General features: G+C 39.9%; 1 protein-coding gene across 14 annotated transcripts in view; it reads right to left on the reverse strand.

Annotated features, from left to right (window-relative positions):
* PPP4R1 (protein phosphatase 4 regulatory subunit 1) overlaps nucleotides 1-12,159 on the reverse strand; it is a 52,746-nt gene that overhangs the window by 10,734 nt on the left and 29,853 nt on the right. For all 14 annotated transcript variants that reach the window (XM_085539721.1, XM_015855263.3, XM_085539717.1 and 11 more), the window contains 8 exons: nucleotides 8,867-9,009; nucleotides 7,607-7,753; nucleotides 6,932-7,039; nucleotides 6,010-6,075; nucleotides 4,865-5,023; nucleotides 4,249-4,379; nucleotides 2,991-3,508; nucleotides 261-436 (listed from right to left, as the gene is read on the reverse strand). In XM_085539721.1, the coding sequence (XP_085395847.1) occupies nucleotides 261-436; nucleotides 2,991-3,508; nucleotides 4,249-4,379; nucleotides 4,865-5,023; nucleotides 6,010-6,075; nucleotides 6,932-7,039; nucleotides 7,607-7,753; nucleotides 8,867-8,986 (1,425 nt within the window). In that variant the 5' untranslated portion in view covers nucleotides 8,987-9,009. The remainder of the gene's footprint in view (nucleotides 1-260; nucleotides 437-2,990; nucleotides 3,509-4,248; nucleotides 4,380-4,864; nucleotides 5,024-6,009; nucleotides 6,076-6,931; nucleotides 7,040-7,606; nucleotides 7,754-8,866; nucleotides 9,010-12,159) is intronic.

The following is a 12,159-nucleotide window of genomic DNA, read 5'->3' on the forward strand; positions in this document are numbered from 1 at the left end:
GCCACATTCCTCCACTCCCTGAATGCTTTTGGGCTACACAGTCCAACAGCTTAGATAACACAACCAACAGAACTAAAAATATCCCAACAAACCCATTTTATTTTAGCAGCTTGGGTTTCAATACCAGCCAACAAAACGCCAGCCAAAGTAGGAAGCGTTTAACTGCAATTACTGCACGAAAACAAAATACAGCTCTATTCCTGGAGCCATGGAAATCTGTTAGGGGTGGGGAGAGAAAGAGCACAAAACTCACTTCTTACCTCAACAGGGTCACCAATTAAAGGCACAATATCACTCAGTATAGGCTTAAAATTTTGTTGGTCACTGCTGGTCAGTTCAGTCTGAGAGTCTGTTCCCTTGCCAATGCTGGCCACTGTCTCTTCCTGAGGATTCAAGCTGGATGCTCTGAGTGCGGCAGACAACACCTCCACTTGTGCTGCAGCATATGAAAGAGAAAGGGATGAAAGACTGATCTGCAATAAACCTACAGTGAGGCCACAGTTAACTTTCAGATGTTGGCTTAATTAAAGAATAGCTGAAGAACCACACAGTAATGTCTCAGAGTTCATGGGAAGAGGGGAAGGGAATCTGCCAGTTAAAAAACCCAAACCTCTTGTGGAGCAATGTTCGCTGGGTACAGCTTGACTAAGCAGACCGGTAATCTTACCTGATAGCAGCCCAGCATTCAGTGCTGACCGATGCACTCTGCCTTCTCTCCTCCACCTCCTGACCCATTCAATGTACCCAGCTATCCAGAAGCCACGCTCATCACAGACAAATGGTTTTTCCCAGGTTACTTAAACACTATGCCCACTTTGAAATTAAACAACAAACCATGTGTTTGTATTCAATCTCAGCCTGCCATACCAAGTCACAGAACCTGAATGTTGAATAGCTACAAGAATTATACAAAGAAAACCAGACTCGTTTGTACAGACAGGAGTTATCCCTTCTGCGCTATATATCCATTACAAGAAACAAAATTGTAGCTCCCACAGACTTCACTGATCACCAAGTGCCTTTCTTGTTTCTTCCAGTGCTCCTCCACGGCTCCTGTTGCCAAGGGCCTTGTCTTGTCTGTTATGACAGGACAAGAGGAAATGGTTTCAGCTAAAACAAGTGAGCTTGTGAGGTTTAGATCGGGTAGAAGGAACAAGCTTTTTTGCAATGAGGCTAATGAAGCACCACAACAGGTTGCCCTGAGAGCTGGTAGATCCATGGGGAAGCTCAAGGTCAAGCTGGATGGGGCTACCTATAAACATAGGTTTTTATATGGGAGAGGGGTCTACTGATGTAACACATGCAGGCTGTTTTTTTCCATATTAGGTCTCCATTTGGGAAAGCATGCTGTGACTGGCATAAGCCACAGCTAGCCCCAGTAACCTGCAAGTCAAGCTCTCCATGTCCCACTGAATAACCATTAGAAAACCCGACATTACATAATTGAACACTCCCTGTGCAGAACATGAGCGGAATTAGTAAAGCTCAAGACAACGTCCCTAGAAAAAGAAAGATATGAAGTACATGGGGAAAGAAAAACAGCTTTTGAAGTTACTGAAGACAGCAGCAGCCTCAAAGAACTAGAAAAAAGCAACCCAAAGAAAGACCTCACAATGATTTTAAAAGAGCTGGCGTGCTCCACAGGAATGTGTAGGTTTACATCTCCCAGTATATATATATATATATATGTGTGTGTGTGTGTGTGTGTGTGTATGTATATATATATATGTGGTCAGTGGTGACTGCTGGCCACTGCTGAAAATTATATTTCCTAGAGACCTCACCAGTTTCCAGGGCTTGGAGCAAGGATTTGAAATCTGAAATGGAGTCTGCTCTGTTCCGACCAAACTTCCACACCTGCTCAGCTGTAGGGGCTGGCGCTGACACCAAGCAGCAAACAGGAATCACTGACCTCTGCTGGCTGTCCCATAGCAGACACCACCTGATTAGCATCTCTAGTTACTCCACGAAGTCAAGTAATAAGAACATCAATAGGATTTCTTAAAGCTTTCAAAAACCCTGACAACGATACAGGTCGATACGGTTCCCCTCAACAGAAATTCTTACAAACTCGTAACAAGATAAGGTATAAGCAGATAGACTACATAAGTCTTCATGCAAACTGTAAGATACGTTTCTTAATCACTACTTTTTTCCTTCCTGCTTTTCCTCTTTTGTATAGATGCATGCTCTCATCTAGGGATGCTTCAGAAGAACGTGGTTCTTCCATATTGGTAGCTCAGGACTTTCTGGCTGTAACCCTCAAGTCTGATGTGCCTTAGGATGTATTCAGCACATGTGTTGCAAGGAAACCTATCTCTGGTACGTATGTGTGAAACAGTCAAGTTATCTCAGCCCAGGAGGTGCCTCTGAAGTGCTGCTCACCCAGATGGCCATACTTGTGAAACCCTCTTCCAACCTTCAAGAGCTTTTTAAAGCAGAGAACGCAGGCTCGCTTCAACAGTTCCCTTCAGATTAGTTCTCAGCTCGACACAAGAGCTTTGCAAACCTAAGCAGACCATGTGAGACTGCAGCAATCAAGATTTCATAGGAAAATCAATAAGACGAACTATTTAAAAGTAGAATGGACAGCTCATAAAGTGAAAACCACATTTGCCATTTTTTTGGTAATTAAAGAAAGTATTTTATCTGTTTTGTTTCGCACATCTGCTATTTAAAAAAATACCCTGATCAATAGCTTATACTGTGGATTCATCTATTTGATTACACTGTCAAGCCGAGCAGTCACAATTTTACACTGCTACGTGAATTCAGCTTATGGAAGGAATCATACTGCCTTTAAACATATATGCAAGTTCCCTTTTGGTTTATATCGTCACTTTTCCCAATTAAATCACAATAGACACAATATATTTGAGGATGAGGAGAAAGTACTACTTCTGACTTTTAAGATAAGGTTAAAGCCCAAACTGCTAAAGCAACTTGAGCACCTCTCCAAATGCTAAAAATGCTTCAGTATTTTACTATACCTTTAACGTCCGGATCATCTATGTGGGGTTCCAAATTTTCTATCATTTCTTCCAGCTCTTTCCTTGTTGCCATAGGAATGTTTGGAGATACCGGCATTGTGAGTTCCTGAATTTCTCTATTGAGGATTATCTCAGAAGTCTGCTGAAGCTCCAAATCAATATCTATTTCAGGAAGTGGAGTCCTCCAGAAATGGAAAGAGTTGTACAATTCCTGCTCTGAAAGAGAGGTTTCCTGTGAACTGTGCTCAGCCTCCCGTAGTCCTGCTGTACAGCAATGAGAACTTGGCTCGTTCTCATCAGCCATTCCCCCACAAGAATCTGAAGACAAAGTGCAATGAAAGGATGACTCAGTCTGGAAATCACTTTCCGTCTGGGAGTTATTTGACACTACATTTTGATCTCCCATGGCACCTTCAAGTTTTGTTGCAAAATTGTCATTGTCAACGTGTGATGACAGGTCCTCTGTTCTGCTGTGCTCATCCTCTGTTGTGATGTCTTCTGTAGTTCTGATTTGTTCACTGTTGAGCGACAAAGCAAAAGAACCATTTGAAAAACAAAATAAACTTGTCACAAACATATGCTTTAGAACATTCATACAAATACTATCAGCTCCTTATTTATCAAAGTAGATTTACTTACACCATAGCAAAATAAATCACGGAATCAAAGACTGGTTGAAAAGAGAAGGGTCACATGGCCTCACCTTGCATTTCCCCTTGCTGAACTTCATGAGGCTCCTGTAAGACTATTGCTTGCTCATGCAGCCTCATACATCAACAACAGTTTCTCTATGAGAATCTTATAGAAGATAGTATCAAAAATCTTACAGCCACCTATATAGTTTTGCCCAGGAAGACTGTAAATGCCCCCTCCTTGGAAGCATTCGAGGCCAGGCTGGGTGGGGTTTTGAGCAACCTGGTCTAGAGGGAGGTGCCCCTGCCTATAGCACGGGGTTGGAAATAGATCATCTTAAAGGTCCTTTCCAACCCAAATCATTCTATGATACAATTCTATGATAGACAGTATCCACATTTACCAAGTTACTCTGTAATAGAAGGTATTATCCTAAGGTACCTGAAGATATTCTAAACTATTGAGTAGTTTGGTATTTTTAATAAATAACTATAAATTCTGGTAGTGTATTGGGTAATACAAGAAGTTACAGATTTGTCCAAGATAACTACTCAGTTTACACAGGAAATCTATCTTTTTTAACTTGCAGCTCACACAGAAGAAAACCAAGGAGGAAATTCTTTACCTGTTTTCCTGTGCAGAAGCATGGTCCTCTGAGTTTTTGTCATCTTCTTCTTTAAAATACTGACCACTGCTGGATGGATTAGCAAAAGTTGATATGAAAGGCCCCAAGGACTGAAAAGCAGCTTGTCGGACCTAGTAGAAAAGGTCCAAGGAAAAATAAATTATATAAATATTACATTCTTATGAAACACAAAACTCCACTGTTAGGAATAGGAAGGGTCATAAGTCTGCTCGTGGAAGTAGCCTGCTCAATAACAAACGTAATGTTTAAAACGTAGACCTTGGAGACAAAAAAGGAAGCGTTGGTAGGGATCTGGGAAATAGATATAAACTCTAATTTTTTAAAATCTGATGATGATCTTTAGCATTGTTAAGTCACAGCTAGTTCTGTAGCTAAGAAAAGGGGTCCTGGTGGCCCAGTTTTTCTTACATGTTGAGGTGGAAATAGAAAGAAATGTTTACACCCACTGTAAAACCAAGCATTCCAACAAGAATCTTGCTCAAGATGGGTGAAACAAGTTCTCCACACCTATGGGGAGAAGTTCTATGTGGGATATCACAGTCAAACCATTAAACTGTATTAAAGAGCAGTTCAAGAAATAAGAAGCATTTCTTACCCATCGTGAAGGATCACTAATCAAATTAATAAAAAGGGTTGACAACTTTGTCCGCCGAACTTCTTGTGATGTTGCACAAGAAACTGCCATGAAGCATTCAGCGCAGGCTTTCCGAACTCCCCACACATTATCAGAGCAGAGCTGGAAAAACCTCGGCAACTGTTCAGAACACAGCAAGTTGCAAGTCTTAACAGGCAGTACTTGTTTCAAAGTGGGTTCCTTTCCATGCTCATTTCCTTCATCAAATTCTCTGCCCTCACACTCAACAGATAGCTCAGTTTAACGTGCACAAGACAAAACACACATTCAGTAGCACCACCCTTCTAATCACTGGCACTCACGTTACCTGCAGATACAGACAGGGAATATTCACATATCTGAAGAATAACATCAATTGATCCTATCAAACTCGCCCCTCCTAGCAGCCTACACTCCTCTTACACTTCTGTATCTGTAATTTCTCATTGCATTATAGACATTAGAAGATACAATCCTGTCCTTTTCTCGCCCAGTATCTTTTAAAATTCACTGACATTCTCTACCTTCACAACCTGAAGTATTTTCTTTAGGCTGTTTTAAACCCTCTCAGCTCTAGACTAAGGCAGCAAGGTGACCTGATAGTAGCCTTTCAGTACTTGAAGGGGAGCTACAGGAAAGAAGGGAACCTATTGTTTAGCAGGGTCTGTGGTGACAGAACAAGAGGAAATAGTTTCAAGCTCAAAGAGGGTAGATATTTAAATAAGGCATAAGGAAAAAGTCTTTTACAGTGAGGGTAGTGAGGTTGCCCACAGACATAGCTGATGCCCCGTCCCTGAAGACTTTCAAGGTGAGGTTGGGTCAGGTCCTGGGCAACCAGATCTAGCTGTGATCTGTCCCTGTTCACTGCAGGGAAGTTGAACTAGATGATTTTTAAAGGTGCCTTCCAACCCTAAGGATTCTAAGAAGTCTGTATTAATGGTCTTAAAAAATTAATTAATCTCAAATAAAACCTTGTACCAGCCAAACTGAAAAGTCACAGCTGTTATAGATTCTTCTTACTAAGAGAACATAGCAGTTAAATTGTTTTAGCTGTCCTTCACTGTCCCCACGTCTAACTCCACTACTGACTTGTACTAAAAAGAAAAATCCCTTAATAGGCAGCTTACCAGCATTTCTTCAGTGGCCTGCTGCCCAACCACACTGCAGATATCTCCGAAGTTGGCTGCACACACCTTACAAATGAAATACAAGAAATAACCACTGTGACAACATTTTAGTACAGCATAAAAAGTCAAAAGAAATAACCAAACAGCTTTGAAAACTACAGAAACAATATTTGGCACTAACTCAGAATCTGCCACTTCTTCATTCTACCTATTTCTATGGTGTTAAATGCATACATACATACATACATATATATATATATATATATATATATATATATATATATAAACTTTAAAAGAATATACATATACATATATACATATACATATATATATATATTCTTTTTAAGTTCTTCTTCAGTTTTTGTTTAACTTTCTCTTTATAAGCTTGATTAATGATTTAATCCTGAAAGAACCACCCCAAAACATAAGTGAAAGGGAAGGAATACATTCAAAGTGCCATCAAATGAAATAATACAAGCAATTACAAAGGAGAAGCAGCTATCCAATAGCAAGGTGAAACCAAACGCAGCCTCAACACCTAAGTTTCACGATGGCATACTAGCTTGCCTCATCTTAATGAGCATCTTTATGTCTATGCACAGCGGTATGAGCTCAGGTAGCTGATGCTTTATCAGTTCCAGCTGGTTCACATTTTCACAGCTACCTGCACAATCGTAAGGACAGCTCTTTCTTTGTTTCTAATAATAAAGGTAGATACTCAGGGAAAAGTAGTCAGCATCAAATATAAAGTCTGTGGAAATATGCACCACAAAGAAACCCCATAAGCTTTCACTTATGTATTCAGATACATAAGTGAATACAGATGCAATCTAGCAGGAAGGTGTCATTTAGACAAAGGCAAGTTCCAAACCAATGACACTACTTTCACAGATAATCCAGATGAGGTGCTGATAATATGTACCTTACGAACATGAAACATTCTGCAGTCACAGCACATCTCACAAAACCTAGGAAGAACAAGTCTTTCCGTGATGTCCTTTCCCACCATGGAGGCCATTTTGCACATGATCTAACGGCAAGATAGACAGACACTAGTTAGGAATGCTTGCACAATACACAATTTCATGTCAGCTCAGCAGAGCTTTTTTTTTTACATTTAATTTTCTGATATAGAAAAGTGAAATCAGGAAGAACTACTGAAAAGAAAAAATTCAGTTCTTGAACTGAAAAGATCTGACTGTTCCAATACTTGAGAAATTTTCTGACAATAGAAATATCATTGCTTAACAACATGGTTAAGTGTTACCTGTTATCTTCTCTACAATTTGAAAAAAATTATTGAAAATACTTTATATTGGTCATAGAAACACAGAATTTTCTGAGTTGGAAGGGTCCAACATAAGTATCATCAAGTCCAACTACCAGCTCCACAAAAGGATTGATTTTAAGTATTGATTTTAAACCTAACCTTGAGTGTAAGATGGCAGAAAAAGTTATGGATTAGTTATAGAGAGCAATATAAATTTTTCTCCCTAATACCACATTGATGCGTATCTTGGAAACACAATAGAATCACTGCAACACCAACAATTCAAGAGACCATTATACCCTCTAGTTTGAGACTGGCATTACTTACAGCCACGGCTTCGGTCTTCACGTCATCATTGCTGTCTGGTGCTGTCAGGTCTATCAGGACAGGGCATACTTTGGTCTCCACGTCGTATCTCTCTATGAGTTCTTGCTCCAGCAGAACTAACAATGCTGCCTGGCTTGTTTTTCTTACCTATTGTAACAAGACAAAAATCCAATCATCAAGGAGTATAAGGAGGTAGGGTGGGTCTTTGTTTTACTTTCTTGAAGTAGGTCCGAGTATTTTGGGAGCTATACCTACATATTGCTATGCATCTATATTCAAGGTGCTTGGAGAGAGAGGATAATGTCTCCAAAAGTGCTCTGCAAACGCGTCATGATTTAAACACAGCATCAGGCCTCAGAACTCTGCTTATTGTAAACTAATGAATGCTATTATAGTAAGTGTCCACCTATGTATGTCCCAAGTCAGGACTGCTACGTCAAAAGGAAACAGAACAAGAAGTCACGGAAGATAAGCAACACAGCTAACTGGGAGTAACAAAGTTCTACAGCATACGAGTTTTGTTAAACAAACCCTCTTCTTACCAAGTTTGTCTGACAGTGGATAACTGCATTTATTCCATCTAGCAAAAGACTACATAAAAATCTGAGAACCTTTTGTAATTGACTTAATATGTATTTAACTACTGACACCCAAAAATAAATTTCATGGAGGTAATAATCACCAAATGGAATTACTTCTAGGGGAATCAGCTCTCAGTGCTCTTCAGTAGCTTTGTATCTAGTACTGACAAATGTAACACCATACACTTGCTAGCATCTGGAAAAAATACAGTTACTGATAAAAGCCTGCAAATGATTCAGAAATCACCAGAGTCAACCGGAATGATCCAGATCATTTGAAAACATGGGCTTATTTATCTTGCATGAACTTAACACTTGCGAATGCAAGGTCATGTATGTCAGAAGAGAAAACATTACATAAAGTGACAGGTTATCTACTGCAGTGCAGCAATTACAAGACCTTTCGAGGTCTTTGTTTCAGAGCAAATCAGCCAAATGAGCTATGGAGTTATCACCAGAGGTTAGGAAGACGAACAGTTGTGGAATCTGTGAACAAGAGAATATCAAGCAGATACTACTTTCTTTAGTAAATTCAGAATGCAATGCATTTCAAGTCATTTTAAATATTTTTCACTCTAAAATATTATATTCTTAAATCAGCCTAAATTATTTAACTTGAAAAGCCTCACACAGTGGAAATATTCAACTTGTTAATAAACTGTTTCTGTAAGACACTCACCTGGTTATTCTGGTCTGCAAGGTACCGTACCACAATAGGTAGTAAGTACTTGGAAAAAGCATATGGGATGGAAGGTCTGTTTTCTTGACAAAACATAGCAATATGAGGCACCTGTTCCATTAGTTCTGCTCGCACTGTAGGCTCTGCCAGAGTCAAAATAAAACAAAACAAAAAAGGCACTGTAAATGTTAGCAAACACGCTGTCAAAATACGCTTTTTTACGTTCTTGTACTTAGAAACTGTGTGCTCAAGTGGTCAAGTCAGTATGTCTACAGCAAGCTTCAATTTGATAAGCATCACCTTTATGCAAAACCAGGTGCAAGTACAATCTGTACTAATAAACTTCTACAAAAGACTTGGCCCACATTCCCAATTAGTAAAAGAAAAAACAAAAAGACCCACAACAACTGCAAGAGAGCAAGTCATCAAACACGCGTATCAGGATCCATCCAAATTCCCTACAAGTATCACCTACTTCCAAGGAAACTCCTAGGCAGAAAGTTAACCCAACTGCAACATGAAACAAACTGAGGGGAGCTCCTGATCCTTTCAGGATTCGCTAAAGCTGCAGTTGCTATCAGAGAATTGATGACCTACAGAAACACATAATGAAAACCCAGCAGCTACTCTCAAGTGACAGTGATCAGATTTATAATATTTTAAATAATAAACTGTACACACGACATGTGCCTTACTGAGCTTTACATAGGTAGGAACTGTTTAGGTAAAATTTAATGGCACAACAGAACCATCTTAAGATATTTGGAACGAACACACAATGTCAGAACGATCACCTTTTGCTAAATAGTAGCATGAGCTTTGTATTTAACGTGGATAATGCAAGCAGCCCTTAGCTTTCTTGAACACTAGTTAAAAGTGACAACTTCAGACTGAATAAAACAAAACACAGCAAGCACCACATCTCCTAGTTTGCTTTGTTTCTCTTCCTAAAGCGGTAATAGGAGCATATACAACAAAAGTCATCTTAGCTAAATCTTGGATGTTCTGAAATATGTGCAGGTTGAACTCCTTAAGCAAAATCTCTACACATATATGTGTAAGCTCATACTAAAGAAGTCAGATCATGAAGAAGACTACTCAAATACGTGCAAGTTTTAGTAAACTTCAATTAATGACTAAGAAATTTTAGCTTAATGAACATTCAATTCAACAGCTGGCCAAAATAAGCACCTGTAAATAGGACAGACTTTTAAGGAGATTGTTAATTTTGAAAGAAAAACTCGATGTATATCGATATATCATATTAATACAAGGAAAAGAAAAAACTAGATTTGCTAAAAACAACTTTCCTTCCAAAAAAGCTTAGAGAAAAACACATTACCACCATTGATTTATATTGATTTATTTTCTCTTTTTTAAGTCTAGTTTGCTACTGAGAGCTTGCAGCACCAGCTAGTTTTGAAGTAGCCTAACCCTTTGTATCCTAGTAACTCATCTTTCACTTACACAAAAATTTCCCAAATAGTCAATAGAACACAAGATATTGTAAGCTCCATCTCTTTGTTAGGATGAGCAGAGCAGCTGTTTGCAGGTCTGAAGTCAGCAAAATCATCCAATTTCATCCTATGACGAATTCGGGTCCTCTTAACTGATGAAACTTAGACTCTTCACTTCTGGCACAGAGAACTGTGCGAGAAGGGGAGTCCTTTTACATCAGAAAGTGTTTGCCCATTTATGAAATTGGCCCAATGTGGCTGAGCTTAGGGCTTTCTATACGCTCTCTGTACGCATCTTCCCAGTACCTGAGAGTACAGGAGATACCGACTGAAGAGTCCTTGCTGGCTGAGCACGTTTTGAGATGAAGAAAGCCACCACTACTGCAGATAGACAACATGCACTCCCTGACCCAAGAGCTCTTCTGAAATAGCTGATGAACCAACCTCAGAAGGATGTCGATGTCTGCAGATGAAGCCTGCCAGTCTTGCAAGCTCTATAACTCGCTGCCTAGCACCTTGACAAAGCAACAGAAGAAAACCTCCAGTTCTGAGGCAGATAAGACAAAGGCTGGAAAAAGCACTGAAGCACAACTACAGAGAGCACGGTGAAGAACTAACAGGCTGGGAAAGGAAAGCTGAGAGGTGAATAATGATGAGGTAAGGCTGGCAACTAATGGGATGAGAAACTGGAACTTGCTGGACAAGAAAACAGAATCAGAGCCCAATGCCAGGGCTTGAGGAACTTCCTCCCATCTTTCCTGCAAGGCTACTTCAAAACATGTCCTTGATTTAAGGTACAAGAGGCTTGTGTCAAGACCTTGTCTCTAGGATCTCTTTCCCTCCTCATGGGTCCCTCGCCTCATTCCCTGCAGCAAAGAGAAGATGCTTGCTGGAGGGTGTGGGAGGTTGCAGGGGAAGTTGTGGAGGGTAGTTGGAAAGAGGAAAAGAAATTCAGCTGAGGCTTCGTGTTTAGCAGCAGTGCTTTTTGAGCTGTATCTGAATTTGCTTCAGGCAGTTCCCACCCTCCCAAGTTCAAAACTTGCAGCTGGCCTTTCCATTATGCCAATGCAATTGCTCCTGCAGCCAGGCAACAAGCCCTATCAAAAAACAGATCTGGCTGACGCAGCTCTTACCCCCAACTTGATTAAACAGTAAGAACTGGCAATTAGATTGGTTTCCCTGTGCAGTCACACAGTTCTGTAGAGCAGCAGAACTTTCTGACAATGGAAGCAAGCAAACAGTAAAAGAGAGTCCATGGGCTACTTACTGTGATACTACTAACAGAACAGAGTGAAAGAAACAAAATACTGCTGAGGAACTCGATTTGTCTTCTGTGAAGATGCATTAAATGCTTAAGTCAAACTCTTCACAGAGTAATTGTACACTATTCTTTTAACTGAAGTCATAATTCTGGCTTCACAGCTGAAGAAAGCACTGTAATCAAACCCAAGAGCTGTTTTAAGTGTATCAAGCTTACAGTGCTTTAGACACTAGGCACTCAAAGTGGGCAGACTGTATTGATCTTGATAACTCTATAGTTTGCTCAACCACTCGTAAAGTGATGGCAACACTTCCACTCCCCAGTTTGATTGGGTTTTCTGTGGAAATGAATTCTTACATTTCTTTATGAAGCAGTAAGACAGCAATAGTGCCTTTTTTTTTTCTTCTTCTCTTCAGAGCAGGATTTATCTACTATACGTCACTTAAGAGAGTGGTCATGCTGTGTGACAATACTAAAAAGCTCATGACAAGCAAGTCCTCTTCTTCCTGAGCTACTAAGTAAGCTCTGGGTTTGTAGGGAACACAGGCAGATGGGATGATGCAATTTAAGATTTG

The sequence above is a fragment of the Coturnix japonica genome, chromosome 2 (assembly GCF_054131305.1).
Source record: "Coturnix japonica strain WE chromosome 2, WE-NBRP24, whole genome shotgun sequence".
NCBI lineage: Eukaryota > Metazoa > Chordata > Aves > Galliformes > Phasianidae > Coturnix > Coturnix japonica.